The sequence below is a fragment of the Centrocercus urophasianus genome, unplaced genomic scaffold, assembly GCF_019232065.1.
Source record: "Centrocercus urophasianus isolate 14NV4802_14NV808 unplaced genomic scaffold, USGS_Curo_1.0 seq_16, whole genome shotgun sequence".
Lineage (NCBI taxonomy): Eukaryota > Metazoa > Chordata > Aves > Galliformes > Phasianidae > Centrocercus > Centrocercus urophasianus.
Genome location: NW_024884711.1, coordinates 18,027,195 through 18,054,844, shown reverse-complemented (window position 1 = coordinate 18,054,844; position 27,650 = coordinate 18,027,195). Strand labels below are relative to the sequence as shown.

The window sequence follows — 27,650 nt, the reverse complement described above, 5'->3', positions numbered from 1 at the left end:
AAAACCAAAGACACAACCATAATTAACGTTTTTATTGTGACGCTGACCAGCCCAGCCCGCCGCAGACACCGCCCCCCCCCTCGCACACCGCCCGGCCTAGGCCCGCAAGGCAGCCGGACGCCCAGGCACACCTGCCGCTCTGCGCATGCGTCCCCACCACGCGGCAGCCCCTCAGCCCCTCACCCAGGACTACATATCCCGGCGTGCCGCGCGCGTCCCCATCGCAGCTGAGCCAATGGGGAGGTGGCTTGTTCCCGCCCCCTCGCCACCGGCTGTGGGAAATATGCCCGGCAGGTGGGGAAGAGGTCCCTGCACGCCATTCCCCCGAGCAGTGCGCCTAGAGAGCGTCAGCTCCACCAGCCGGTGCAAATTTGGGAAGGGAGAGCGGACCTCGGCTTCCCTACGGAAACCACGGAAGTCCCTCGGAGGAGAGGGGCCAGCGTGGAGGGCGGGGGCCCGCCACAGCGAGAGCCGCGCCAGAGCTTCCCGCGCACTGTCAGTTAGGGGAGCGCGAGGCGGGCGCGCACAACCTGGTTGGTCAGTGCTGCGCGCGGCCCCGCCCACCGCCTCGCTGGATTGGCCGCTGGCGCGCACTCGCGCGCTCCCCCTTCCCTCGGCGCCCGAGCCGCGGCGGGCAGGCCGGCAGCGAGGTCTCGGCCTCCCCCCGCCCCTCGGTGCCGCAGGCCCCGCCCTCCTCCCGCCTCCCTCCGCCCCCCCACCCATCCGCGCTGTCAAAGCGCCGCACGAGCGCGCGCGCCGCGCAGCCCCGCCCCCCGCCGCGCGGCCCAGAGACGAGTGGGAGGAGGAGAAGAAGGCCGAGGCCGCCCTTGTGCTGCCTTGCCGCCCGCCGGGCCCGACTCGCGTCCCGCCTCCGCCCCGCCTCCTCAGCCTCCGGCGTGGGGAGCCGCGCTGAGGCGGAGAGAGCGCGAGGGGCGGCCGGAGGCTGGCGGCAGGGCTCGGTTTCCTCCTCAGTGGGCGGCGGTTGGGCCCCGGCGGGCCCCGCCCCGCCGCCGCGCGCCCTCCCCCCGGCGGCGGCCGCCGGCCCGCGACTGTCACTCAAAGCGGCGGGGCTGAGGCCGGCGGCGGCGGCGGGCGGAGAGAGAGGAGCTACGCCACAGCCCAGCGGCGGCCATTCGTGGAAAAATAGGCCGTCCCGCTCCTCCCCGCTCCGGCTGCGACCGGCCTTCTCCCCGCTACCCCCACCCCACCCTCCGCCTCCTCCTCCTCCTTCTCCTCCCCCCTAGAGCGGCGCCTCAGCGGGGCATTAATGCGGGATGAGCGGTATGTAACCCCCTCCCTCCTCCCTCCCGAGCACACCCCTCCCGCCCTCCCTCCGCTCCTCCCTCCACCCTCCGTCCCCTCCATCCCGCCCTCCCGCGTCCCCCCGTTTCTTCCCCGGGTCCCCCCGCTCACCCCGCCCTTCCTCCCGCGCCCCCTTTCTTCTCCTCCTCCCGCCGTGCCGCCCTCCTCCGTTCCCCCTTTCTTCGCAGCCCTCCCTCCCGTGCACATCCCTCCCTCCTTCATTTCTCTTTGCCTCCCTCCTTCCCTCCCATGCACAACCCTCCTCCTGCCCCCTGAAGCATCGACGGCCACTCAGTGGCCGATGCTTCGGGGGGCAGGAGGAGGAGGAGGGTTGTGGGTGGTTTTCTCCTGCTGTCTCCGGGAGAGGAAACCAAACCTCCCCTTTCTGGGTGTTAACTCTCCAGCCCCCATGGGTTGGGTTTCAAACCACGTTTCTCAGGACTCGGTTCTTTTGTAATAATGGTTTGCGCCGTTGTTTTTACGGAGAGATACGGGCGAGAAGCTGGGAACCAAAAAGGATACGCTTGTAGGTTTTGTTATTGTATAAATGAAGGTGAATAATTAACCTGTTACACTTGATATTTTTGCAGATCAAAAGAAGGAGGAAACTATGCCCACAGAGGGAGAGAAATCTCCCGAGGCAGAGAATAACAACAATAATAATAAAAAAGGGAAAACTGGAGGCTCACAGGTAAAGCACGCGCTCCCAAATTGGGAAGTGCACAAACTATTAGCGTTTAAAATTAAGTGTTCAGCTAGCAGCATTCCCTGCTGAGGGCATCTTTCTTTGGATTGGGTGAAGCCTAGTTGTTGGAGTGCAGTATTTTTACTGTCTTGATGTACTTCTTGATTGCGGTATGCAGCAATGAGCTGCTTTCCACATAATAGAGGTCCTTATAAAATTTGCCATTATTTTTGGAAAAAAACACTGGATGAGCAAGCACATATGTTGTCACGTACTCATTGATAATCATTGGCTTGTATTTAAAGATTATTTACAGAAACATATACTTCCTTATTCAGAGCTGTATCATTGGTCTCTATGCAGAAGCATGTTTTTGTCTGCTTTCTGTGTAAATCTGGATGCTTACTTTTGATGGTTAATTCCCATGCTTTTCTCCTGAATCTGTTCTGTTTTCTCTCTTTCTGGGTAGGATTCTCAGCCTTCACCTCTTGCTTTGCTAGCAGCCACTTGCAGCAAAATAGGAACTCCTGGTGAGAATCAAGCAACTGGACAGCAGCAGATTATTATAGATCCGAATCAAGGGTTGGTGCAGCTTCAAAATCAGCCACAACAGTTAGAATTAGTAACAACTCAGCTCGCTGGAAACTCTTGGCAGCTTGTTGCTGCATCTCCTTCTGCTTCAAAGGACAATAATGTTGCTCAACAGGGATCTTCCGTTGCCTCAAGCACACCAAGTCCCTCCAGCAGTAACAATGGGAGTGCATCTCCTACAAAAACTAAATCGGGCAATTCTTCTGCAACAACCCCCGGACAATTTCAAGTCATTCAAGTACAAAATCCAAGTGGTAGTGTCCAGTATCAAGTGATACCACAGATTCAGACAACAGAAGGTCAACAAATTCAGATCAATCCTGCAAATGCTACTGGTCTACAAGATATACAGGGTCAAATTCAGCTTATTCCTGCGGGAAATAATCAAGCTATCCTCACGGCTTCAAATAGGACAGCTTCGGGGAATATTATTGCTCAGAACCTAGCAAATCAGACGGTCCCAGTCCAAATCAGGCCTGGTGTTTCCATACCACTGCAATTGCAAACCATCCCTGGTACTCAGGCACAAGTGGTGACAACTTTACCTATAAACATTGGTGGAGTAACCCTGGCATTGCCTGTGATAAACAACATGGCAGCTGGAGGAAGTTCAGGTCAAGTTGGCCAATCCACAGAGGGTGGAGTTTCCAATGGAAGTCAGCTGGCATCTACACCGGTCACTTCTGCCTCTGTTAGCTCAATGCCAGACTCTCCTTCTTCATCGTCCACTTCTACGACTACTGCTTCAACATCTCTAACTAGCAGTGACACCTTAGTAAGCTCTGCAGAAACAGGCCAGTACACAAGCACAGCAGGCGGCAGTTCAGAGCAGCCAACGGAAGAATCTCAAACAACTGCGACAGACTCTGAAGCCCAAAGCTCCAGTCAGCTTCAGTCAAATGGATTACAGAATGTTCAGGATCAGTCAGGTTCCCTTCAGCAGGTACAGATTGTAGGTCAACCTATTCTACAGCAGATACAGATCCAGCAGCCTCAGCAGCAAATTATACAGGCCATTCCTCCACAGTCATTTCAGCTCCAGTCAGGGCAAACTATACAGACCATCCAGCAGCAGTCTTTGCAGAATGTTCAGCTGCAGGCAGTAAGTCCAACTCAGGTGCTCATCCGGGCTCCAACTTTAACACCATCGGGACAGATCAGTTGGCAGACTGTACAGGTTCAGAATCTGCAAAGCCTTTCAAATCTTCAAGTTCAGAACGCTGGCTTACCCCAGCAACTCACCATTACCCCTGTGTCTTCAAGTGGTGGCACAACCATTGCCCAAATTGCTCCAGTGGCTGTTGCTGGTACCCCGATCACCCTGAATGCTGCCCAGCTTGCTTCAGTACCTAATCTTCAAACAGTAAGTGTTGCCAACCTTGGTGCTGCAGGTGTTCAAGTTCAAGGAGTTCCAGTTACTATTACCAGTGTTGCAGGTGGGTGATCTGACAAAGTGTTGCATTGGTTGTTTTTTGTTTGTTTGTTTTTGAAATGGTGGGGTTTTGTTTGGTTCTTTTACCATGGTGAGAATGCTAGGCAGTTTTTAATACTTTCAGAGGTTTTTTTTTTGTGTGTGTGTGTGTGTGTAGTAGACTTGAAATTTCTAACTCTGAGACTTTATCATTGAGATTCAGATTTTAAAATAGCTAGCACTTCTAGGCATTGAGCTAATATTCCACTTATATCAACTAAGTAGAACTACTTGTATTTGCTAAGACAGAGAAAAGGATCATTTAAGGATAGTTTATAAAAAAAACCTGTTGTGTTTGGGAGGGAATATGAGACTTGAGAGATATTATATGTTTTAAAAAAATTATTAACAACTAGCAATGCAGAATCTTTTTCCAGCAATATTACTTTTCTGCGCATGGGGAAATGTAGGATGAGGAAAATGGCAGTAAGGGAAATCCTGTGTCAGGGTACGCATTTATGTTGAAATTCATTATATTCTCTACTAACTCCTAACGTTGTGCCCTCAAAAGTTTGAGTTTTATAAAAAGATTGAATGGAATGAGGTATGCTTACTCACAACGTGGTTTCAATGACTTAATCTTTGTTTTAAGAAAGGAAACATAAACCTTGTAACTGTATATTGATACTTGATGATGAACTTTTGATATGCATTCTGAAATACCTGCTTGGTTATGCTGGCCTAATCTTGGGGAGGAAGCTATTAAAAAGTTCTGGGCTAGAATAGAGAATTTAATCATAAAGTTCTGCACAAGAGCACTGCAGTGACCACAAGGAAACTTCATATGTAAAATTTGCAAGCTTTCATTTTAGGGGCTCTCTTTGCCAATTTGTAAACTCCTTAGAAGAACTTGATTTTACTTCATATAAGCAGAGGTCTTCTATTTTATTACTTCTAATAAACAACTTTTTGTCAGCAACCCAACTACAATCTGTTATATCATGAAACTGTAAGGAAAAGCTTCCAGTGTCCAGTCTACGTGAATAATGTTGCACCATATTGTCTCGATCTTTTTCTTCGTAGTCATATGCTATGATATAAACAAAGGAAAGGATTGTACCCTTTGGTTTAAGTACTTCTGAAGAGGCTAAATAAATGCTGATAATGAGAAGTTTGGTGTTGGAAGAATTTTATCAGTTTTAGTGCTCTTTAGCAGTTAATGACATGTTGAAATACAGAGAGTTGGGTTGGATGCATTCAACTTGGTCGATTTAAGGAATGTTTTAGAAATGTTAATCTGGGGTTTGAGAATTGAAAGCTTGACCTTGTGTTTGGCTGTAACGCTTCAAAAAGAAATTTCAGCTCATGGGAATTGACCAACTTCTACAAAATTTTGCGGAATAATTTGCCTTGGAAAATTGTTCTGGATGGGAAGGTGCTGGTTGGCTGATCTTACTCTAAAGTAAGAAGGGTTTAGAGGAATGGAAGTCCTGCTTTGAAAGCAGATTTGGGGGTGGGACAGAAGAAATTTTCCTACATGCTGTTAGTAGGTTTTTTTTTTTTTTTCTTCTCTGCTTACTAATGGGTTACAAATGTAGCTATTCAAACAAAGTATTCTGGATATCATCTTACTCAGTTACCTTGTCTGCACCTCTGATTGTGTGTGGTCTCTTCTGGAGAGTAGATTTGAAGAGCAACTTTTTACATCTGTTGCTCTGACAGTAATGCCTCTTTTTTTATTTCAATGGAAACTAGCAGAAACATAGAGCACAATGATAGTATTTGATAGAGCAAATTCTGAGCTACAAAACATTATTTTTCAAAATAATCACCACCATTACCTCTGCATTTCTGCCAGTGATGAACAGGAACCTGCATACCACTCTTCTAGAAACAATATGTGCCAATGGAGGTGACGTACTGTTTCTGTCGCCACCTCTGAAAAGCACTACCCATCACCTCACTGTGCTCACTTTCACTGTTTTGTGGCCATAAGTGTTCAGCAAGCATCAGTCAAATGTCAGTGGGTACCATTCTTTTTCCATGGGGGAATTCAATTCTGTACTTTTGCTTCATGTGCACTTGCATATCAGACACCATTCTGTCAGACTGCCCTGCTGCTGCCATCTGTTGCACGCCAACAAAATGTAGGGGAATACTGGTGGGAAGGCTTAGTCTCTACTGTCATACTACCAGTATCTCCCCTGATGTAATGGGCCAACATAATAAATAGGAGGCATTATTTTTGGAGCAGCTCTTGTACGTGATCTGAGATTGACAAGGGGGAACGGCGTTAAACTTGAAGGCAGGTTTAGGTTAGATGTTAGGAGGAAATTCTTTATGCAGAGGGTAGTGAAGCACTGTAATAGGCTGCCCAAAGAAATGACTGATGTCCCATCTCTGGAGGTGTTCAAGGCCAGGTTGGATGTGCCCTGGACTGCCTGATTCTAGATGGTGGCAACCCTACCCATAGGGGATTGGAGCTAGATGATCTCCAGAATCCCTTCCAACCCAAGTCATTTTATGATTCATTTTATTCTGTGATGATTTAGATTTGTTACTGAGGATGAAGGAAGGAGGATTAATCAGAAGTGTGATCCTAGAGAAGTGAAGCCTTAGTCATAGAGCGTTTGTGTGTTAACTAAACTTAAACTGTATTACCATTGAATTCAATACCAACTTAGATAAGCTACTTCTGTAGCGCTTTTATATCGGCAGCTGTGAATCTGCCAATCTTTCCTCCTTATCTGAAGTTCTGTTTCTCCTTCTTAAGAACTGAGGTTCTAATAAAGAACTTTGAGAATGTGAGAGTTAAGTTACAATTTCCTTCTCTAGTTATGTCTACTGTGAAACTTCCTGATTACCAGTTCTGGAGCAGAGTGGCATGGAAAGGAGAACATGATGTGCAGCACTGTTTTACTGCTATATCAAGTATTCAACTAAGGGATAGTTATGAAATAAAAAAATTAAGAACTGTGCCTATGTTTGTCAAGTAACTGTAAAACAAACCTTTAGCAGAGATAAATCCACTCAGATCAATTAACTCCAGTTAACATCATCTTAATATCAAGCTTGGTACTAGGGCTTTGCAGTTAGAACTAAGGACAAAAAGGTTTCTTAGCTTTTTGAAGAAAAAGAAGGTTACTGGCTGTCTCTGAGGAAAGAAGACAGAATTGGAGCTAGAAACTGTCCAAACCAATGAACTAAGACATTCAAAGCCTTAGTCTTTCTCTGTAAGTAGGCCTGTGTCTGGGCAAGAGAAAGAGCAGAGGCTGTGATTACCCATGCGGATCTCCAGCCACTACCAAGTACTCTTCAGCAGAGAAAGAAAAAAGTACTCTAGAAATTTCTTTTACCTGGCTCCTCATTTTAATAGCCAGATTCTCAACTCTTTAAAATGCTAGTGGCACTACCTGCTTGAGAGGGAAGCCATCTGAATTGCCTCTGACTGCTTTGATGTCAGGAGATCTTGTGCAAGCCAGTGAATATAGGACCCTCTGTTCTGCACTGGTGAGACTTCACCTGGAGTGCTGCGTCCAGATGTGGAGAGACATAGAACTGTTGGAGTGCCTCCAGGGGAGGTCCATAAAAATGATGTAAGGGATAGAACACCTCCTCTGTGAGAACAGGCTGAGAAAGCTGGGTCTGCTCAGCCTGGAGAAGACTCTGGAGAGACCTGACTGCAACCTGTCAGTATCTAAAGGGAGGGTGTATGGGAACTGCTGAATCATGGCCTGAACCTCTGATTGATCACCTGAGGTGAGCAATGAGTCAGCCATGGGAGTGCAGGTGAAGGCAATTCACCTGTGCTGCCGGAAGGGGGGAGCCTGGCTGCACCTCTCCTAGGCCCATTTAAGAGCTGACTACCAGTGGGGATGGATCTCTTCTGGAGATCCCTCCTCTGGAGTTTTGCAGTGAGCCCAGAACACAGGTAAGCATTCTACCTATTCTCTTTTTGTTGTTATAATCTGTTTTGCTAACCTCTCTTGTTTGTTTCGTAATTATAACATCTTTATATTCCTTGATTATACACTGGGTCTATAAGAAGGAAGGGGCAGGGTCTTTAGCAGGGTTTGTTGTGATATGACAAGGGGAAATGGTTTCAAACTAGAAGAGGAGCGATTTAGATTGGTTGTAAGAAAAAAGCTTTTTATGATAAGGGTAATAAAGCACTGGAACAGATTGCCCAGAGAGGTAGTGGATGCCCCATCCTTGGAGACGTTCAAGATTAGGCTGGACAAGGCACTGTGCAATATGATCTAGCTGTAGGTGTCCCTGTTTCTTAGACTAGATGACCTTTAGAGGTCCCTTCCAACTCAAATGATTCTATGGTTCTTTGAACATGCTAACGTCTAAACTGCTTGCCAATTATAAAGAATAAGCTGACTTGTTAAGAGCTGTTAGCTTCCTCAAATTCATTTTTTTGTTGCTCTTTTGTATTTTTAAATTGAAGTTTTTGCTATTGTTAACTGAGCAGTTTACTTTTTAGAAGACTTTCTGTCATAACATCTGTGGACTGGTATTTCCATTCTTTTTTCTGCAGTACCTAAGCTTGTCAATGTCAACTCTTTTGTATGTTAATTGGACTTTCCAGAAGTGGACCATTTGCTACAAGTGAGCAGTGAAAGTAGGTGTTAGAAATGAGCAGTATGGAGGATGTCCAGAAAGTGTCAGGGAAGAGATTGTGAAGAATTCAACCTGTCCATTGATTCAGGTGCTTTAGCTTTGTTAGGAGAAAAGAAAGAAGGCTCTCTATCCTTTGAGCAAACCTAACTGATCCAACCAGCCGATTTTCAAGGGATAATAATAATAAAACAACAATAAGTGTATCTCTGAAATAACTGTTCTTTTATTTGTGCCATATTTCTGTTTTATGAACGTTGTTTTTCCAAATTATTTTACAGAAGGGTAAGGTAGGTAAAGCAATATAATTCTTAAGTAATTCAATGCAAATAACAAGCTTAGCTTAAAATTAACACAGAAATGTTAAGCTAGAGAACTATGTTGGGAAAACCTGTTTAGATATTTTGAGGTGTTTTTGGTTAGGTTTTTGGGTTTTTTTTAAAATGCTAAATTCTAATAGGGACAAATCTCACAATGGGAAGAAAAAAAATTTCAAGTAAAAGCTGTATTTTGGTTAATTTCTCTAAATTTGTTACTGTTTCCTGTCTCAAGATGTATAGGCTCTGTTGTAAACCAAGGAGGGCGAATAAATGTTTGGCGTTTTTTGTTTGTTTTTAAGTTAAAAGCTCAAGCACATTATTTCTGGTAGCTTTTGAACTATATGTCAAAAAGCAAGGCAAAAGCAAAGGAGTTCTCATCTTTCCACTTTCACACCCCAACTGAATATTCAGTATCAGTGAAGAGGAAAGTTACTTCTAACTGTGGGGGTGACTGAGTGCTGATGCCCAGAGAGGTTGTGGTGTCTCCATGTGTGGAGATCTTCAAAACCCATGGTCCTTGGCAGCCAGCTGTAGAGTGGCCTTGCTTGAGTGAGCAGTGACATTGTACCAAGTGACTTTCAGGCATGACTTCCTGTCCACACCACCCTAAGGATCTGTGAAGTTTTACAGAAAAAAAATGTAGAAAGTGTCAGTCAAAAGAAGAATTAAAAATAGAAGGGGGCAGGGGGAGAAAGCTGGATGAGAAAGATGTAGAAACTATTTGAGCTTTAAAGCAAGATCTGTGAATAGTGATTTATTTAAAAGTTAATCAAACCTAAATGCAACTGTGATCACTTGAACATGCAGGGATCTGTGTACACCTGCCTTGCTGTGAGATTAGTACCAGTCATAGCCTTTAAGCAAGCTAGTTCTGTACAAAGTGAAGTGCATTTTTGTGTTCTGAGTTCATGTTTTATATGTGATTCCCTGTGGAATGGAAAGTCTGTGGTATTAATCAGAAGTAAAATAGATGGTGACTTCCTGAATTTGTCCCAAATAAGCTTGGGTTCATGCAGGTAATAGACAGTTCTCTTGCCTTTTTTTCAAAGCTTCTGTTGCGATAGGTATTAATGCAAGATCAAAAGATTCTCCCTGTCTCTTAAAATAAGATAGCCTTTGCCTTTTTAAAGCCTGTTTTCAATTCCTTTTATTTGCCCAAATGTGTTAATTGACAAAAGTAATTTGTTTTAGTATTAGATGGTTCTAAGAAGAATAATTTGTCAAGCCATTTCCTTTTGGTGAACTAATTTACTTCATCCCTCAATGTGTTGATCTTGGAGTATATTTGTGCTAATGATAGCATGAGTATTTGTGGGTGCTGATGAATATGGGGTGAAATAAAACATCAGTTTTACTAAGACCAGTTACACTGCAAGAAAATGGTGACAATTCATATTTTGTCTGTAAGGGTTTTGTGTTCTGCCTGTTCTGATACTGTGGTGGTCAGTAGAGGTCTCAAGCTTCTTTTGAACTTGTTCATTGTTTTTGCTGGCAGCAGGAATATACAGATCCTCTCCTATTGGTGTGAACAGTGGCTTTACAGAATAACTTAGTTACTTAGGAAAAAGAGTTAATAGGTTGAAATTGCGTCTATCTTAATTACATTTCTTGAAATAATTTTGTTATATGATGTTTAGCTTTTCTTACTGAGTTGTTTTTGTTTTAAAAACATGAAGAGAAAAGTTACAGCTTTGTTATTTACTTGCTTTAAGCAAGAGTTCCCAGATCCCACAACCTTGTGACTGAAGTCATTTTAAGATGAGCGTTGATGTGGCCTGAATGATGGGGAATTGGTAGTTCGTCCATCAGAACAAAATGGAGGAATGGCTTGTGTTCAGTGGAAAGGTTTGCTGCCTGGCAGTACTGCAACTGGGGAGTTTTAAGAGACTTCTATAGGGATGTGCTGTGGATTCTAAAGCAGTTGTTAATGATAATGTGAGTTCAATACTAAGTGTTGTCATTAGGATGCTTGAAAAAATGTCATGAGCCTCATTCTTTGCTTTCATAATTTCTAGTAATGTGAGTTTCTAAGGCTATTTTCCTTTTTGACAACCTACTTTCATTCTGCTACTGTTAGTAGTTGCACAGTTTGCCAGCATCTCAGTTCTCATCCTGTCTTGTATTTCTCAGATTTGTCTACATCCATCTTGTGCTTTGTTTTCCCTTTACTTCTTTATTGACTCTTCTTGTGTGAGTCACTAATTCTGACTTGCTGTTCAGAAAAAGAAGAGATTGTTTACATGTTATTACCATTCTGGTTTAGACTTCGCAGGAGAGTTTAAAGAATTTAGTAGAATGTTTCAAATAGGAAAAAGTATACAAGATTAAATGCATGCAACTTAACGATTGTGAGTCAAAGGTGTTTCTAATTATTTAGTTTCTCATCACATCTGATGTTGATTACATACAAAAGTAATCGTTTTTCCCATATACTCTTTCCACTCTTAAGTGATTTGCTGCTAACATCTTCATGAGCCAGAAGTGCTACTTATACTTGATCTTTGAATTATTTTTCTTCCATGAACTTATTCTTTTTTTTTTTTTTAGTCCGTTTAAACTTTTTTTTTACATGTTCACTGCTTGTCTGAAATAAATACACTGTCTTAATTGTTGTGTTAAGCACCTTTTATTTAGTGTTCTCAAACTCTTCTGTTATGAGAAATTGAATGATCCTTTGGACAACTCACAATCTGCTGTTATCTCATTCTTTTGTGTTAGTTGCCAAGGAAGGGAAGGGGTTTAGCCTAAAGTCCTAGAATATTACATCTATTTAATTAAATGAAAGTATATTTTCATGGCAATGTAATCATTGGATCTCCTTGCTCATATTAGTGTGACAATGAGTATGTATAGAGTCATAAGATAGCGAGTTGAGCAAGGAGGGGTAGCCATAGGCAGTGACAACATGAAAAGGGTTTAAAATAGCCATATTTTTATAGCAGCAAACTGGCATATATAATTACCCAGCGTGAGAATCAAAGGAACTAATGTATGGTGATTACTTGAGGTTTTTAGAACAACATCCAGTGTTTCCCTGGATGCTCACTGGGAAGCAAGCTATGGCAAACACCTTGAAAGAAACACAAGCTACAAACCTGTGAGATCTGTAATAAGAAAGATAAGTACAAAGAACTGAGCTGTTTTCTACAAAGGCAGAAGAAATGCAGGATTTCTGCTTAGCTTTTGCAGTTTTTAATGTTACTTGGCTCTGGGGATGTAGTTGGGAAGAGTATCAAAACTTACTGTACTTCTTCCAAAGTCATGAAAGGTCACTTGCATCTGTTCTCAGGTTGCCTTAGCTGAGAACTGTTGCGGAACCTCCGTGTTCTAAATGTTCCAGTATTGGTGTTCTTTTCAAATGCTTCAAGGTAATTAGAAGCATTTAGTCTTCTAATGACAAAATTGCTGTGTTGGATTTTCTTAAACTGAAATTGAAAATAGCGGTAGAAGGAATTTAACAAGAAACCTTGCTGATGACAGCAAATGTTTGAGTAGGCAATGGTAGTTTAAAAATAAAGTATTGATATGCTGTTCTGAACTTTGTGTGAGTGTGCAATCTTCCCATTCAGCTAAATGGAGAATAATCTAGTAAAAATGCCTCAATAAAAGAACACTTGCCTTTTCTGTGAGTAGCAAGGTGTAACTTTATTGCTGCTTCCATGGAAAGCAGGAAGGGGAGGTATTTAAAATACTTGCTTTGCTCATAACTGCAGGGTGAAACAAGTTTCTAATGAGCTATTTCTATGCTATCATCTTCTAGAATTAGATGCTAGTTCTTAAGCTTTTCAAAGAAAAGCATCATTAAAACTATTTCCCTATTTTATATTCTTAGAGTGTTTCAACAATAGAGGTTATCTCTAAGAGTGTCAGTTCTTGCCCTTACCTCTCTTGTATCCTGTTGTCAGAAACCAGGGTATACACAGCAAGAAAAGAATTAGCTGAATTTTCTTATTCAGGAACTAACAAGCAAGCATACAATTATAAGTACTGCACAAGTTCATCAGATTGTTAGTATTTTAAAACAAAATGGACTAAGTACACTTAAACCCATATTAAGCCAACTACTTGTTTGTCTGTTACAGCTGTGTAAAGGAAGAGAAAAAAGAGATGAGAAATTATACTCAAAATCTGATTTCAGTAGCTTCCTTGGTGCAATGTGCATTGTCACAAAGTTGCTTCACAAGATTCTCATCATGGTAGATGTGAGAAATAGGCTCTTATTATTTTAGTACATTAAAAATGTTGGATGTTAATGATGATTACTTAATATTTAACATATTATGTAATGGGACAGCGTGTTTTTAAGGCAGAACATCAATTTCAAGTATAAAAAATATTATTATGAAGAAACAACTAATCTTTCAATGGTAATTTTTTTTTAAATGAATACATTTAGTTAAAGTTATTCTATTAATATGCTATAGCATAGTAGTCAGAGCTATGTATGAAATGTCATTGTTATGGTTGTTTTGCTCTTCTCATGAAATTTTCACCAGAACAGAAGCTCTGGACATCCATAATCTTCTGCTGAAACAGCTTTGCTTGGGGTATGATTTAATAGTTTTTCTTAAGAATGGAGTTAGGTGTGATGTTTGCTACTGCTGATGCTGGCTGACAGCATCGTATCTTGATCAGCCAGTCATTGGTAAGCCATTCTTACTGAACACTGAAAGATATGGGCTTTGGTTGACTTGTTCTCTTGGTTGTTGGCAAGAAAATGTGTGAAACATCAAGCTCTTCAATTTGTTCTGTATCAGAAAGAAAGAGCAAGTAAGATTTACTTTTACAGGGTAACAATGTTGCAGAAATACTGGCAGAACTTTCAAAGACTTCTGTCCTAGAGATTTACATGGCTCTTAAGATGTAGCTCTCCTGGTCCTTGCCTGATAAAGGCAAAATATGACATTATGAATAAACAAATTGGTCTTCATCACCAACGTTTTATTTTTTTTAATTCTGAACAAATTATCAAATGCTGTCTGAATTAGTCTAAAGTCAGCTAACTTCATTTCTGTTCAAAGGATTTTCCACTTTCCATGTAGATACCTGCTTACTAATGCCTCTTGTGCACAGAGGCACGCTTACTTTTATCTTTATCAATATAAAGATAGCATCACATGTGACCAAAATGTTTACTTCAAGGACATTTATGAATCTCTTAGTCTAGCATGGACATGAGAACATAAAATGTTAACTAAACTATAGTTAAAAGCAAAAACAAACAACAAAAAAAAAACCAAAACAAATAGAAAGGACAGGCTACTGAAACCTGAGCTTTTTTTTTTTTTTTTTTTTTTTTTTTTTCTTCTCAGCCTCCTTCTGTGCTTTTAAGATCAAACTATTGCTGTTTGCATCATAATATTCAGAGAGGAATCAAGATGCTAAAAACAGACTTCTGAGAAATTCCAGAGAACAGTATTTTGATTTCCATATGGCGGAATTGTGTAGGATCTGTATGTAGCTTCTTTACTGTTACAGTTAGTCAGGTATTGAGCTCTTCTGGTCGGATTGTAGAGACTATCAGCAAACTTTTGCTCTCTTGCCATTCATTTTAAAGTAAAGGGGAAGAGATGCAAGAAAGGACTGAGACGCATTCTTTTGTGGTTACGAGCTGTATGTAGCTGGGAATTGGGATGTGGTAGTGGAATACAGAGAGATGTTCACTTAAACTTTTAAGGGCTGCGTTTCTTGCATCTACTATTAGTTTGCATGCAGCTTACCTGACATTGTGCAGCACTGTTGGTAGTTGGATTTTCAGTTATCTGTCTGCTTTGAGGTTTAGTACATAGGGAACTACTATTTTCTGTCTGCAGAGAAATGTTCTTAAGCACTTATTCCAAATACGCTTCTTTATTTGATTGTTGGTGAGTTTTTTTCAATAAAAAGGAAAATAAGTTTTTCTTGAACTTTAGCAGTAAGATAACAAGATTTTTTTTTTCTGATTGCTGCTCCTTCATAGTAAATTGAGCATGTTTTCTTTTCTGTTGAAGCCTGTTAAAATCAGAGCAGCAATCCAGAATACCGAAGTTCTTTCCTTGCTTTGACTGTAACCTCTACTTGGTTGTACAATACCAAATTTTGTGCAAATGCAGCACCATGTTTTTCTTACAGTGTTCCTGTATAGATCTTTCTGTGTTGTATTTGACATAGCTCTTTGTTGTTTAACAGTAATAAAGATGAAATAGGCTTCCTGTTAAATGAAAAGTAATACTAGCTGGAACCTTTTTCTTCTGTCTGAAGATATTGAGGTGACTTCAGGCTGTGCTAATGCTCTTGTAAGAAGCCTAGCAGTTTTTAAGTTATTAAAGTATCTTCATGAAATTTCTTAAGCATTGTATTGTATCTTTGTTTTGCCAGTATTGTGAGGAAACATCAGTGGTAGGTGGATGGTTAGACTAGATGATCTTGGAGGTCTTTTTCAACCTGGTGATTCTATGATTCTATGAATATGATTCTTGTACAAAGGGGAAACACTTAATATTCTTTAAGGTATTGAAAACTCATGAACTTCTTCTGTCTTAATCCTTACGCTTTTAAGTGGTATTTTTCATAGAAGCTGCTTAATTTTGATGCTCATCATTAATTTTTGAGTACGCTATTCCATTTGACATGGGAAGAAAGGTTTCTGTAGAGAAGATGCCAAGATTGTATGAATATTGACAGCTTGGACAACAGGCAAAAGATAGAAACTTGTTGCATTGTCAGAAAAGAAAGATGTCAGTGCAGTGCTGCAGTTTGTATTGGAATTTGTTTCTGCTTCTGTAATGTCTGACCACATTGTGCTGTGATGGCCCACATTTCTTGAAGTAGTCGGTTGAATCCAATTCCTTTTTCTCCAAATTGCTTTTCTCTGAAGATCACATGGGTCCCTTGCATCAACCATTGTGCAGTTTCTCTTCTGGGAAATATTTCCCATTGTCTATCATTTCTTTATCAAAACTTTATAAATCACTTCTTCAAGGCAAAAGATGAGGCAGTATTATCTGCATACTGTTTTAGTAATACCAAATAACATTGTCTTCTGTGTCAATACTGAAAGTCACTTTTGTCTCTCTGTCACTGTTTAATTTATTAATTTAATGACTCACCATCTCTCATGTTTAATTTAGAGACATGATTTTCATTTCATTCTTCAGTTTAAAACCTTTCTAGTGGGTGATGTTGGAAAAAGAAAGAGTAACTGTGAAATATTGCAAAGACTGCAGTTGGGGTGTGCAGGGGAGAAGAGGAAGTGAGACTTCTTTCTTCCACTGCATTGTCTTGGCAAATTTTTTAATGGATGAGTTGATATGTCACCTCCAAAGCAGCCTGTCCTTAACTTTATTTTAGTTGTCCTATGGTCATACGCATTGAGTTATAAATATCGCTTGCAATCTTCTTCATTTCTAGAGTGTGCAGTTAAACAATGCCTTGGGTTTGTTTTGGTTTGGTTTTTGTAACAGTAATCAGTCTGACTAGCTACATTTTGCTATAGATTTTGCAATAAGGTTCAGGCTGCTGTCATTAATGCTGCCATCTCTTTAACTGCAGAATAATAACTGGCTGCACAGCAGCAACAGGAACTTTATGCAAATTGTTCTGGGGAACTGAGTACCAGAAACTAGAAGTCTCCTAAGTCTTAAATTTCTCTTCCTTCCTAGATCTGTTTTCTAAAGCTTCTGCGGATCATCAAAGTTACAGCCTTTTCCCTTTCTATCCTACTTGTCTCAGCGAATAGTTTTTCATGCTTACTACTACAGGAGAACAAGAATAGGAGTGTGTGTAATGTCTTATAAAAGGAAATTTGTTTTCATTTGTGATGGATAACCAAGCCTAATGACAGTGATCTTTAGTAGTAAATCACACTGTAGAAGTCATTTCTTAGATAGCTAATGCATTCTATCTTTGTCATCTAAGTTGTGTTATGTGAGCTCTTATTTTGTAAGTTAGCTTTGGAAGTTGATGAAGTGATGCTGAAGACTGTGTGATCCTGTGTTGTGTGATACTGAGTATTAACTGCTTAAATGTTTAAGGCTAGTGACTAAAGTCACGTAGGTTTTTCTATTTGTGAAGTCTAAAAAAATGTGTGTAATGTTTTTAACTACTTTCAGTCATAATCACATATACAATATTCTAATGAGTGGGAGACTTACTGCACTTGATTTTTTCAAAATAAATGCTATATCAGGTTGCTTTGTTGTTTTATTTGACCACAGGACAGCATGCAGTGATTACTATCCAAAAGAAATAGAATAAAATGAAGTCATTGATGTCAGTGTTGGAATATATGGTAGCATATTGTAGTGACCTGAGACAGCATGTACAGTAGTTCAAATTCAGTGATTTTTGTTGATCTGAACTGTTTCACGGTTTCAGAAAAATCACTGTTTAAAAAAAAGTCACAGGAATATTATGGAAAGCTGTCTTCTACAAGCAAGTATAAATGTGCAGTGACTACTTTGACAACTCATCTGTAATAACACAGATGAAGTGAAGTGTGACTTTGTTCCTTTATTTAATAATTTGTTTAGACTTCTGTCTGAAATCTGTGTTGAAACACGAGAGCTTTTTTACTGCAAGGTTTGATTATGAATGGTGAAGTACAGTGATACTGAGCCTTGTGGTTTGGAGTGCATCAGAAGGAAATAATGTTAAGAGATTTCATAATTTTAGCAGAACTTTTAGAAGGTTTTAAGTGATATTTTTATGCCCTAGTAGCAAGTCATGTAAAATGACACTGGGTTATTCCTGTGTGTATAATAATTATCTCACCTACTTGTTTTTAAAATCAGCATGTTTTTTTTTATTAAAAAAAAAAAACTAATTTATAACCAAGTCAGCTATTTTTTCCTAGAAAGTACCTCAATTTTGTTTTTGTAGGCTTTTAGCTAACTCATATCAACAGTTGAGTAATACATCAAGTGTTGTGTGCTTTTCAATAAACTCGACTTAACAAACAAACAAACAATTCCTCATCTATCTTTACCATTATTTTCCAACTTGTGAAGACTCCATCAGAATAAGAAGAAAAAATGCAGCAGTACATTCATAACGTTCTAGTTCATTTCATCTGGCTACCTGTACTGATAAGCTCTCATACCATTCCATAGATTGTACTGTGGTGTATCTAAGTTCTGTTTTTATCTCAAGGGACAGCAGAAGGTTTGCTTACACAGGATCACAGAATCATAGGGGTTGAAAGGGTCCTCTGGAGAGCATATAGTCCAACCCCCCTGCTGAAGCAGATTCCCTAGAGTAGGTTGCAGTGTTGGGGCCTAATAAACCTACTCCATCTCTTGTGATTGCTGCAGCTTTTGCTGTAGCTCCTCACTGCAGAGACTAATATTCTTCTCTTGCAAAGTAGTGCTACTGTTCTTCTGGTTTAAGTTCTTAAAAATTTCTTGTTTTCAGGATGGTACTCGTTTTTGTCAATCTCATGGTCTCAAGTGACTTTCATTTTCAGAAATTTTTTACATGCTGTGTATCATTTTTTTCTTCCCTTAATAAGTATAATTGTAAAAGTCAAAGCCTGTAGTGTTCCATTAGTGGATCCTGGAATGTAGTTTTAAAAAAAAAAAAAATCAAAACCCTCTATCACTCAAGACTACAGTGATTTCACTTTAAGATCTAGACAAGAGCATGTTCTGATTGCTTGAGGTGGGCTTTTTTTGGTGTTTTTTCTTGGAGGAAGGAAGATCTCTAATTTTTCTTCGAAAGAAAAAACAATTTCAATTCACCTATAGTATATTTATTTTACTATCTTAGAACAAGAATAAATTTAATTTTTTTTTAAATACAAGAGGAAAACAGATGCATTTCTTTCCTTCCTGTGTGCTACTGTTGTGCTAGCTTGTTTGGCTGCTTTTTCAGGAGTTCCAAAAAAAAAAAAAAAAAAGTCCGGGAATTACAATATTAAACTTCTCAGGGTTTTCTTTGCAGGAATATATATAATTATCATGTAACTGTGCTTATTATATAACCTTATTTTCAGCATTTTTTTTTTTTGTTTCTACTGTTTCCTGTACGCTTATGAACAGCTTCTCCTGAGATGTATTGCTACATTTTGCTTAATAAATAGATTAAGGCTGTAGGGTGTATCGTGTTGTTCAAGGTGGTCCTCACATGGACCACACAAGTATGTATTGGAGAGCAAATGACAAAGATGAGGGAATGTGCAAGATCAGTAAAGTGTGTCAGTTGTGGTGCTGAATGTTATGAAGAGATGTCAGAAGACTCTTGTGTGGTGGTTGTCCTTTGATTTAGGCTGAAAGTTGGTTCATGTCAGATCAGGGAAAACGTAAGATTTTTAGAAATGCCAAGCAGACTTTCTCATAAATGCAGATTGCCAGATCTAGAAAGAATTGTGTGTTAGACTCTCTTCACTTTAGAAGTAGTCGTGAAGCTAAAAAAGTTCTTAAAAACTGCTAGTGATAACAGTAACATAGGCCACAATACTTCAGCTTTTGTGGTGACAATTGCTAGGCTGCCATCATTTGCAGTGCTGGCCCTGTGGATTAAATTTTGCATCTTGGGTCTCTTCAGCACACTGAGAGCAGTTCATGTTCTGCAAAAGACTGCAAGTGAATCTGCCAGTTCTCTCAATGTATTTACCTTTGGCTAACTGAGAACTACAGCTGGTTTCTAACACACCAGTTAGTTGTGTTTCCTTTTACTTCCCATTTGTATGAAGACAATGAAGTTTTGAAAATAGCAGTATATTAATGGGTTTTTGTCCTGTTTCTATTATTGGCAGGACTGGCATTTGGTGTTGTCCTACTGCAGCTGGAAGTTATCTCTGTGTCATATTATTTGTCATGTTATTTTCCCGGATACTAACATACTAACTTTTTAGGAAAATACAGCAGTACTCTGCTGCTGAAGAAACTTCATTTCTTGCCCAGAGTACTCCTTATTTTGCTTTAGATCAAAACAATCAACCTGCATGTCTTTGACTGAGAAAGTCGATGAGATCAATAAGCTTCTGCAATGAAACTGAATTGTTAATTCATCAAGTCAGTCTTAATTCCATTTAATTCATTCAGTAGGCTTCTTAAAAATGTATTTCCTTCTGCAAAACAAAACAAGTTCTGCTATGCTAACTTGTTCAAGTCTAGTCCTATAACATTTATTTTTCTCTGAACCAAATAGGAACTTTCACAATGGTGATTCAATGCAATTTGTAGGAGAGGAGACAGTTCTATATATGTCATAAAAGCATCTTTCAAATTGAGCTACTTTTAGTTTTCTGAAATGTTGATGTATTTTTCAAGGCAAATAGTTCTAAGATTTTGTTATCTCAGCTTTTGAGGGGAGAAAAAGAGAACTTGTTAAACTTGTTCACATTTCTTAGTGTTGTTCAGCATTTTGTAGCATCGTATTGTTCTGGTAAGAAATTATGTTAAACAGGGCCGTCTAAGCTTGCAGGTACACCTTCTGGCACTGCTTAAATAGCTGGGTTTAATTTTTGTTTTCCCTTAACTACAAGTGGATTTTCTCTTCTGTAAGATGTATGAAATTAATTTGCACACTTACTGAAATGGCCGAGAAATTGTAGAATCTTTTTTCCTTATTTTACAGGTCAACAGCAAGGGCAGGATGGAGTAAAAGTGCAGCAGGCTACCATAGCACCTGTTACTGTAGCGGTAGGTGGCATTGCTAATGCAGGAATTGGTGCTGTTAGTCCTGATCAGATAACACAAGTGCAGCTGCAACAAGCTCAACAAGCTTCTGACCAGGAAGTGCAACCTGGCAAGAGAACAAGAAGAGTTGCGTGCTCATGTCCCAATTGCAGAGAGGGAGAAGGAAGGTGTGTATAAATGTTATTAATGCATCTTGTCACACTTTGTCATGTGGGCTTCTAATTTTCTATTGTCGTATACTTTTTTGTTGTGCTGTCTACTGGAAAGTACGTTTATATATTCCTTTTTAGACAAGGGATTATAACTATCATCATGAAGTAATTTCCTACAACAGTTAGTAATGTTTTGGAATAAAATTATTTACCTGTTTATATTTGATCTTTTTAGAAGCAGCAATGAGCCAGGAAAAAAGAAGCAACATATCTGCCATATTGAAGGATGCGGTAAAGTTTATGGCAAGACATCTCATCTTCGGGCGCATCTGCGCTGGCATACTGGTGAAAGACCGTTTATATGCAACTGGGTTTTTTGTGGCAAGCGATTCACAAGAAGCGATGAGTTGCAAAGACATAGAAGAACCCACACAGGTTGGTCCCCCCTCTCTACGTATATAATAGCTTGTGTCTGGATCGTAGTGGCCACATTTAAACAGTGATATTGAAGGCCTCAAGGTCTCTGAAAAATACTTTTACGTATAAATAAAGGAGCTCAAAATGGAGGAAGTGGTGGGCTTCAGTTTCCTCTTTGGGAAGTTTCCCTGATACTTCAGATGATGATAAAGGAAGCTCTCCTAACAGTTCAGATTAAAAAGGCAGACCTTTTAGAAACTAAGAATGTTATTAGCCTGCATATTTTTAGCCCTCAATAAAGGTTCTTTTTGTGTTTTTTTTCTTAATCCACTCAAACTTACAGCTGCGAAAGATTGTACTCAAAGGAAACCTAATGATATTCAAACACTGTCAGAACTTGTTAGTATGGTGAATTTTTCTCTCAAGTTTGATTTTTATACATTTTTATGAGACATTCATGGAACTCTGGGATTCACATCATCGTAATCTAAATAGAAGTATGTATTTTTTTAATGCTATCAAGTAGCATTACTTAGTCTGTCAGAGTTATGGGAGGTGAGGCAAATTCTCTTGTGATCTGAATTTCAAACTACTCACTAGATAGTCAGAGCATAGCAAATGTTTAAGAATGTTTTAATAGTGAAGAATGGCTTGCCAAAATCTGAAAAGACCTGAGAATCAAAGTAGAGAAGAAAACATTGTATCCTTTGAAAAATATTTCACATGTTCAATAGAAAAGGGTCAGATTGAAATGGTCAAACAAAAATTGTTCTGTGCTCTCTTTTGCTAATATTTTGGTTTTGTTTTTCTTTTAAAAAAGGTGAAAAGAGATTTGAGTGCCCAGAATGCTCTAAAAGGTTTATGCGAAGTGACCATCTATCGAAACATGTCAAAACTCATCAGAACAAGAAGGGTGGTGGAACAGCCCTTGCTATTGTTACCTCAGGAGAACTGGACTCTTCAGTTACTGAGGTTCTTGGTTCTCCAAGAATTGTCACTGTTGCTGCCATTTCTCAAGATTCAAACCCAGCAACCCCTAATGTTTCAACAAACATGGAAGAATTCTGAAAGGATAATTTATATGGACGCCTAGTGCTGCACTTAAGTTTACATGCCTTTCAGGATATGGAAGTGAGCTTGTAAAGTGGATTACGGAGAAAGAAATTGTGTTATCAGTCTTGACTTCTGTAAGTGTTCCAGGTTGGAGGGTCAGCATGGAAAGTGTACACTGGTGCAACAAGGCAAAATTTCAAAAATACAAACAGCGCAAATTGATGTACTGGATAAACAGATGGGGAAATATTATTTCCATACTGTACTTTTTTTAGTTATGTGTCTGTATATCATGTAATGATTTTAAATGAACTTTTCCCTTCTATTTTGGCATTGTATGTTGATGTGTTTGTAAAATCAGATAATATCAATGTAAAACAGGGTGGACCGTGACTAGGGTTAATATCATTTTATGAAGGTACTTTGTTTTTAATATGAATTTGTAATATTTTCATGATAACATCCTTTTCCCATAAAGCACAGCAAAACTGAATACAGACTGAACAAAAGGGGAAATAGTTTAGGTTTTTGCTCAGTCCACAGAACGTGTTAGTTTATTTTGGCCGTCTTTTCTCGAGTTTTAGAATTACTCAACTAGCAGCTGGATGATACATGCTGTGAGGTGGATCTGAGGTGGACCTCAGATTTATTTTGACCACTACATTATAGTAGTGCGTATAAATGACAATCAGTGAGTTCTAATTCCTCTCTTTCTTTGGAGAGCTAAGATTATGTAGAATTAGTGTATACAGTAGGAAGAAACACAACCGTAGAAAGATATTAACATAAGATTTTACAAAACTAATGGTGTCTTTATGTAGGAGGAAGAATGAATAAGGCAACTTTTGGGTCAATTTTGAGTATTTCATATTTTAAAGTATCAGTGGTCTGTTTCTAACTCATAGGTAACAAGTAATCTCAAGATTTAAATGTTTTAATTTTGTTAGAATTCGTGGAAACAATCAGAGAATTGTCTCCATGAGTGCTGTAAATCACTCTCCAGTATCTTCTTTCTATGATACTAGCTATTTTCTTGTGGTTAATGTGCTGAGTTCTTTATGCTTTGACTTAATAGCCAAAGAGAAGAATTGATTACCACATTTTAACCAAAAAAGGCACAAGTAAAAATTTTCTCTCATTTCCCCTAAATGTTACTGTCTTTATTTTCTCTTCTTTCTTGGGCTGGTAATAAATATCTGTTACCTATTGAGTCTTACCTTGAGACTCCAACCATAAAACAAAATGGAGAAAGGGGAATACAGTTATCACTTCATATGGCTTTTGATTCAAAAGGTTTCTTCATGTTTTCAGATGAATTGGATCAGTAGGAATACAGAGGATATAGAAAGCAGCAGCAATGGAAATCTGCAGTTCGTATGTGAAAACTCCCACATTTAAAGGGAGGAAAGATGGCCAACTATTTCATACTCAGGATTTTGAATTATTTCCCACAGTCATAAGTGTAACTTTTTACACATATAGTCATTTGGTGAAAATTCTCATGACCACTATTTAAAAAAAAAAAAAAAAAAAAAAAAAACAAACAAACAAAAAATATGCCAAAATATTTAATGTAACAAAAGGAAGTACAGTGTAAGAAAGATAAGATTTTTGTTTGTTTTTCCTGCAAATTAAAGAAGGAAGAATGTGTTTGGTAACTGTTGGTTTGAGACACATAACAGATACCCTTTGCATTCTTTCTCAAAACTTATACTTCTCATCTGAATACTTTGTCAATCTTGTGGTGTTTTGTGTATTTTTGAAGCAAGAGGAGTACCAATCATTGTTTACACTGTGTACACTTTAGGCCAGCCCTTTGTAGCAAAATAACAAACTGAAGGTATTTATACTTTCAGTTTACATTAAAAAAAAAAAAAAAAAAAAAAAAAGCTTTGAGATTAAAGAAAAACAATTTTACACTGTGGTTATAAATTTCAAGTTTCTTAAAGCTTTTGTAGACTTGTAACAGTCTTTAAATTTTAGTTGGGTTTTGTACATTTTTTTGTATATTTTATTTAAAGTACTCTTAACTGATGTATCTGGACTTAAAACATCAGACTCAATTAGATGTTACATTTAATACAGATGAACATTAGGTAGTATTAACTGTTAATTTTATTATATAGGAAATGAAATGTCAAATATATATTTTATCATTATGCTTCACAATCAGTGCTATACGTTTCTTTATGCAAAGAAGAGCTTTCCTAATGTTATTACCATGTTTCCTAGAGGTTAACGATTTTTGTAAGCTGAAGTTATGACCATTCTGTGCAACCATTTCATAGGTAATTTTTTCATGCATACTTGTGTATGCTGGTAGGAAACTGAAATCCTTTTTAATTGGCAATGGATCCCTAATCTAGAAGTATCAAAATCTAAATCTAGTTGGCTTCTGAGCATCTAAAGTACGTTAACTCGTGTTAGCAGGTGCACATTTTACCACTGGAATTAGAAACATTTTGATGGTCTGTTCTGCAAAGCATCCTGAATCCACTTTTCTGTCTTAAAAGGATCGTAAATTTCAATGTCCTTTATTTGACTCAGTGGGATATAGCTGTTGTAAGTAATAGGGCACAGATGTGCAGTTGTATCTTGTTTAATGGCATTTCACTGTTCATTCCCTTTGCCACCGTTAAAAGTTTTGCTTTATTGTAATTATCAGTGCAAAGTGTATTTACCATGGTAGAACTCCGGTGTTAGAATAGTTATTTTCTTACAATATGATTTCTTTGGTTAGATTTGTGTATGTGTTGCCGATGACATTAGAAATTGGTGTTAAGTCATTATTTATCACATTCTTTCATGAGAGCAGTAATAAAAGTGTGTAATCTAGGAGAAAAAGTTAATTTGTCAAAGTTAGGTAAGCATGATGTTTAGGTCCTATTTTTCAATTTTATAACTGTTTTACTGCAACAATATTTGTATTTAAGTCTTCATTTTAATGCCTTGTGGTGTTTTTTTATGCATGTCACTGAATTGTCATCCCGCAAGAATTGATGTGCAGCATAGGGTGTTAAATCTACATAATGATTTTGAAACAGAAAAATAGTTGATGGTTAAAAAAAAATGTAAATGTTTTGCAAAAATTCCTTATAAAAAGTTTTGTAGTAATATTTCACTTGTAAATTTTTCTAAGAAAAAACATGGAAAAGGAAAAAAATGAAAAGAGTAACATTTCCCCACATCTAGAATTTAGAACTTAATTCTGCCAGCAAAGCCTGTAAGGCATTAATTTGACACTTTTACAATGCTGATTTGTATGATTTTTTTGGTGAGTTTGGAACTAAAATCATGTACAAGTTGTTGCCTGCAATAACATTTTGCAAGTAACCTATTAAAATTCCCTTGAGTTTAAAAGGTTTCTTCATTTAATTACTTATATAGCAGCAGTGAATTATGTCCCAATGATAATCTGTTCATCGAGGACACCAGAAAGCAAATGCTTCTCAATGGGGAAAGGTTGGCAGCAGCTTCTGGATTTGTGTAATTAAGACCTATGCTTGATGGTCAGCATTTCCCAACTGGCAGGCTCTTAGCAGGGAAATAAAACAGCAGACTCCAGTTGGTGTGGATTCAGTTCTGTTTGTTCAACTCTTGGGAATTGAAGTTATTCCTGCCCATACTGAAGGAGTGACAGAAGGAAAAGCTTCTCTAAGGTAAGGAGCAGGAACACTCGTCTGGTGCGTGCGCACACAAAAATGAATTGATGGAGAAGTAGATGATAAATGTGTCACGATTGCGTTGCGGAAAGGAAATGAACAATGAGGCAATGGAAAGCTGAAGGAACTGACTTCAGCTTGTAGAACCTATACTGAGCTTTATTCTTAGTGAATTGTAAATGGGTTTCTGCATTGTCTTGGACTAAAAGAACTTCAATGGTTACTAAACTGCTAATTATCAAAGCAGAATAGCTGCTAGGTTCGGGTTTTTAAGGGAAATAACTTCTTTTGAAGGTAAGCCTCCAAAAAGTGCAGTAGTCTTGCAGAGAACCTGTAGTAATATTTTTAGAAAAGAATAAGTAACTAGAAGACCACTTGCTTAGAGAAAATGGTATTTAAAACTTGTGATTTTTGGTGCTGCAGGACAGAATCCTCTTCTAATTCAGACCTGCGGTCACATTACTGTATGCTTAAAATACTGCTTTTAAGTCACATTAACCTTCTAATGTCAAACTTAACTAACTGAAGTCAAGATATGTCATAATTTACTTTAAATTCATCTGACTAACTAAAATATATTGCCCAGCTCTTTGATGTTTTGGTACTGTTTGTTTAGGTTATTTATTTATAGATTATTGATATGAAAGTAGTCCAACGCTTATATAGCTACTATTCTGCATTTCTTTTTCCAGATATATTCATATTTAATTTATACTAACCTTCTTACTGACACGTTCACTGCCTTATGTCCTTGCTTCCCTTCCTTTTCTCTTCCCCAAGGCTATTTGCAATGTTTCCCAGTGGTTGAGCCTTGCCAGTGTCTATGGTAGCGCCGTGGGGACTGACACCTAGAATATGATCTCCTAGCTAGAGTAACTGTCAAAGATACTCTTTCTAGCTTGCTTCCCTATAGAAATTGCCAGCAGCCAGATAGGTGATGTAACCCAGCAATGGGAATGTGGTTAAGGCACTTCCTCTAAGCTAGACAGGTATCCTCCAGCACTGGAGCATTTGGCTCCATCTGCCTTTCCCATATTGAAAGTGATTTCCCATTAATGCAAATCTGATGGTGGTGATACACTGGAACAGGTTGCCCAGTGATGTGGTGGATGCCTCCTCCCTGGAGGCGTTCAAGGCCTGGTGGGATGGGGCTTTGAGCAACGTGATCTAGAGGGAGGTGTCCCTGCCTGTAGCAGGGATGTTGGAACTAGATTATCTTAAAGGCCCCTTCCAAGCCAAACCATTCTGTGATTCTACGACCTGATGAAATGGTGAAAGATTCCTCATATTGCCATGAAATGATCAGTCCTCTGGAAATATTTGGGATGGAGGTCTATCTTACAAAGGACTTTAACAGGCTTGGATATTTTGGAATTGTTCAAGTGAAATGTTTCTTCAAATGATTCTGCTATCATGGCTAAGGTAGTTTTTCTGTCTGGTTGGTTTGTTAGACTGTGTGGATTTTCTAATGCTTATAAGTACTTTTTTAATTGGTATAAAAATTCAATTCTAAATTGTCAGATCAGTAAATATTAAGCACTCACTTAGTGCAGCACTAAGCAGCAGTGTTCAATGTAAGCTTCATAATTTTTAGATTCAGAGCTTTGCCTATCGCTTGTGTTTTCATTAATGATGCCAAAACAAGAACAACAAAACACTCGATAGAAATGGTGTCAACCTTTAGATGCTGGAAGGGCACTCCCAGGTTTCCTGGAGCCTTCTCTTCCCCAGGCTGAACAGCCCCAGATATCTCAGCCTGTCTTCATAGTGGAGGTGTTCCATGTTTAATCGTTTTTGTGGCCCTTCTCTGGTCATA

General features: G+C 39.1%; 1 protein-coding gene across 1 annotated transcript; it reads left to right on the top strand.

Moving 5' to 3' along the window:
• The first annotated feature begins 1,098 nt into the window (after window positions 1–1,098).
• SP4 (Sp4 transcription factor) lies at window positions 1,099–25,947 on the top strand. Its single transcript, XM_042817374.1, has 6 exons — window positions 1,099–1,281; window positions 1,893–1,993; window positions 2,457–4,014; window positions 20,489–20,717; window positions 20,938–21,137; window positions 21,940–25,947. Exons 1-6 carry the CDS (start codon window positions 1,275–1,277, stop codon window positions 22,185–22,187), a joined length of 2,343 nt encoding a protein of 780 aa, XP_042673308.1. The 5' UTR covers window positions 1,099–1,274; the 3' UTR covers window positions 22,188–25,947.
• The last annotated feature ends 1,703 nt before the right edge of the window (window positions 25,948–27,650 follow it).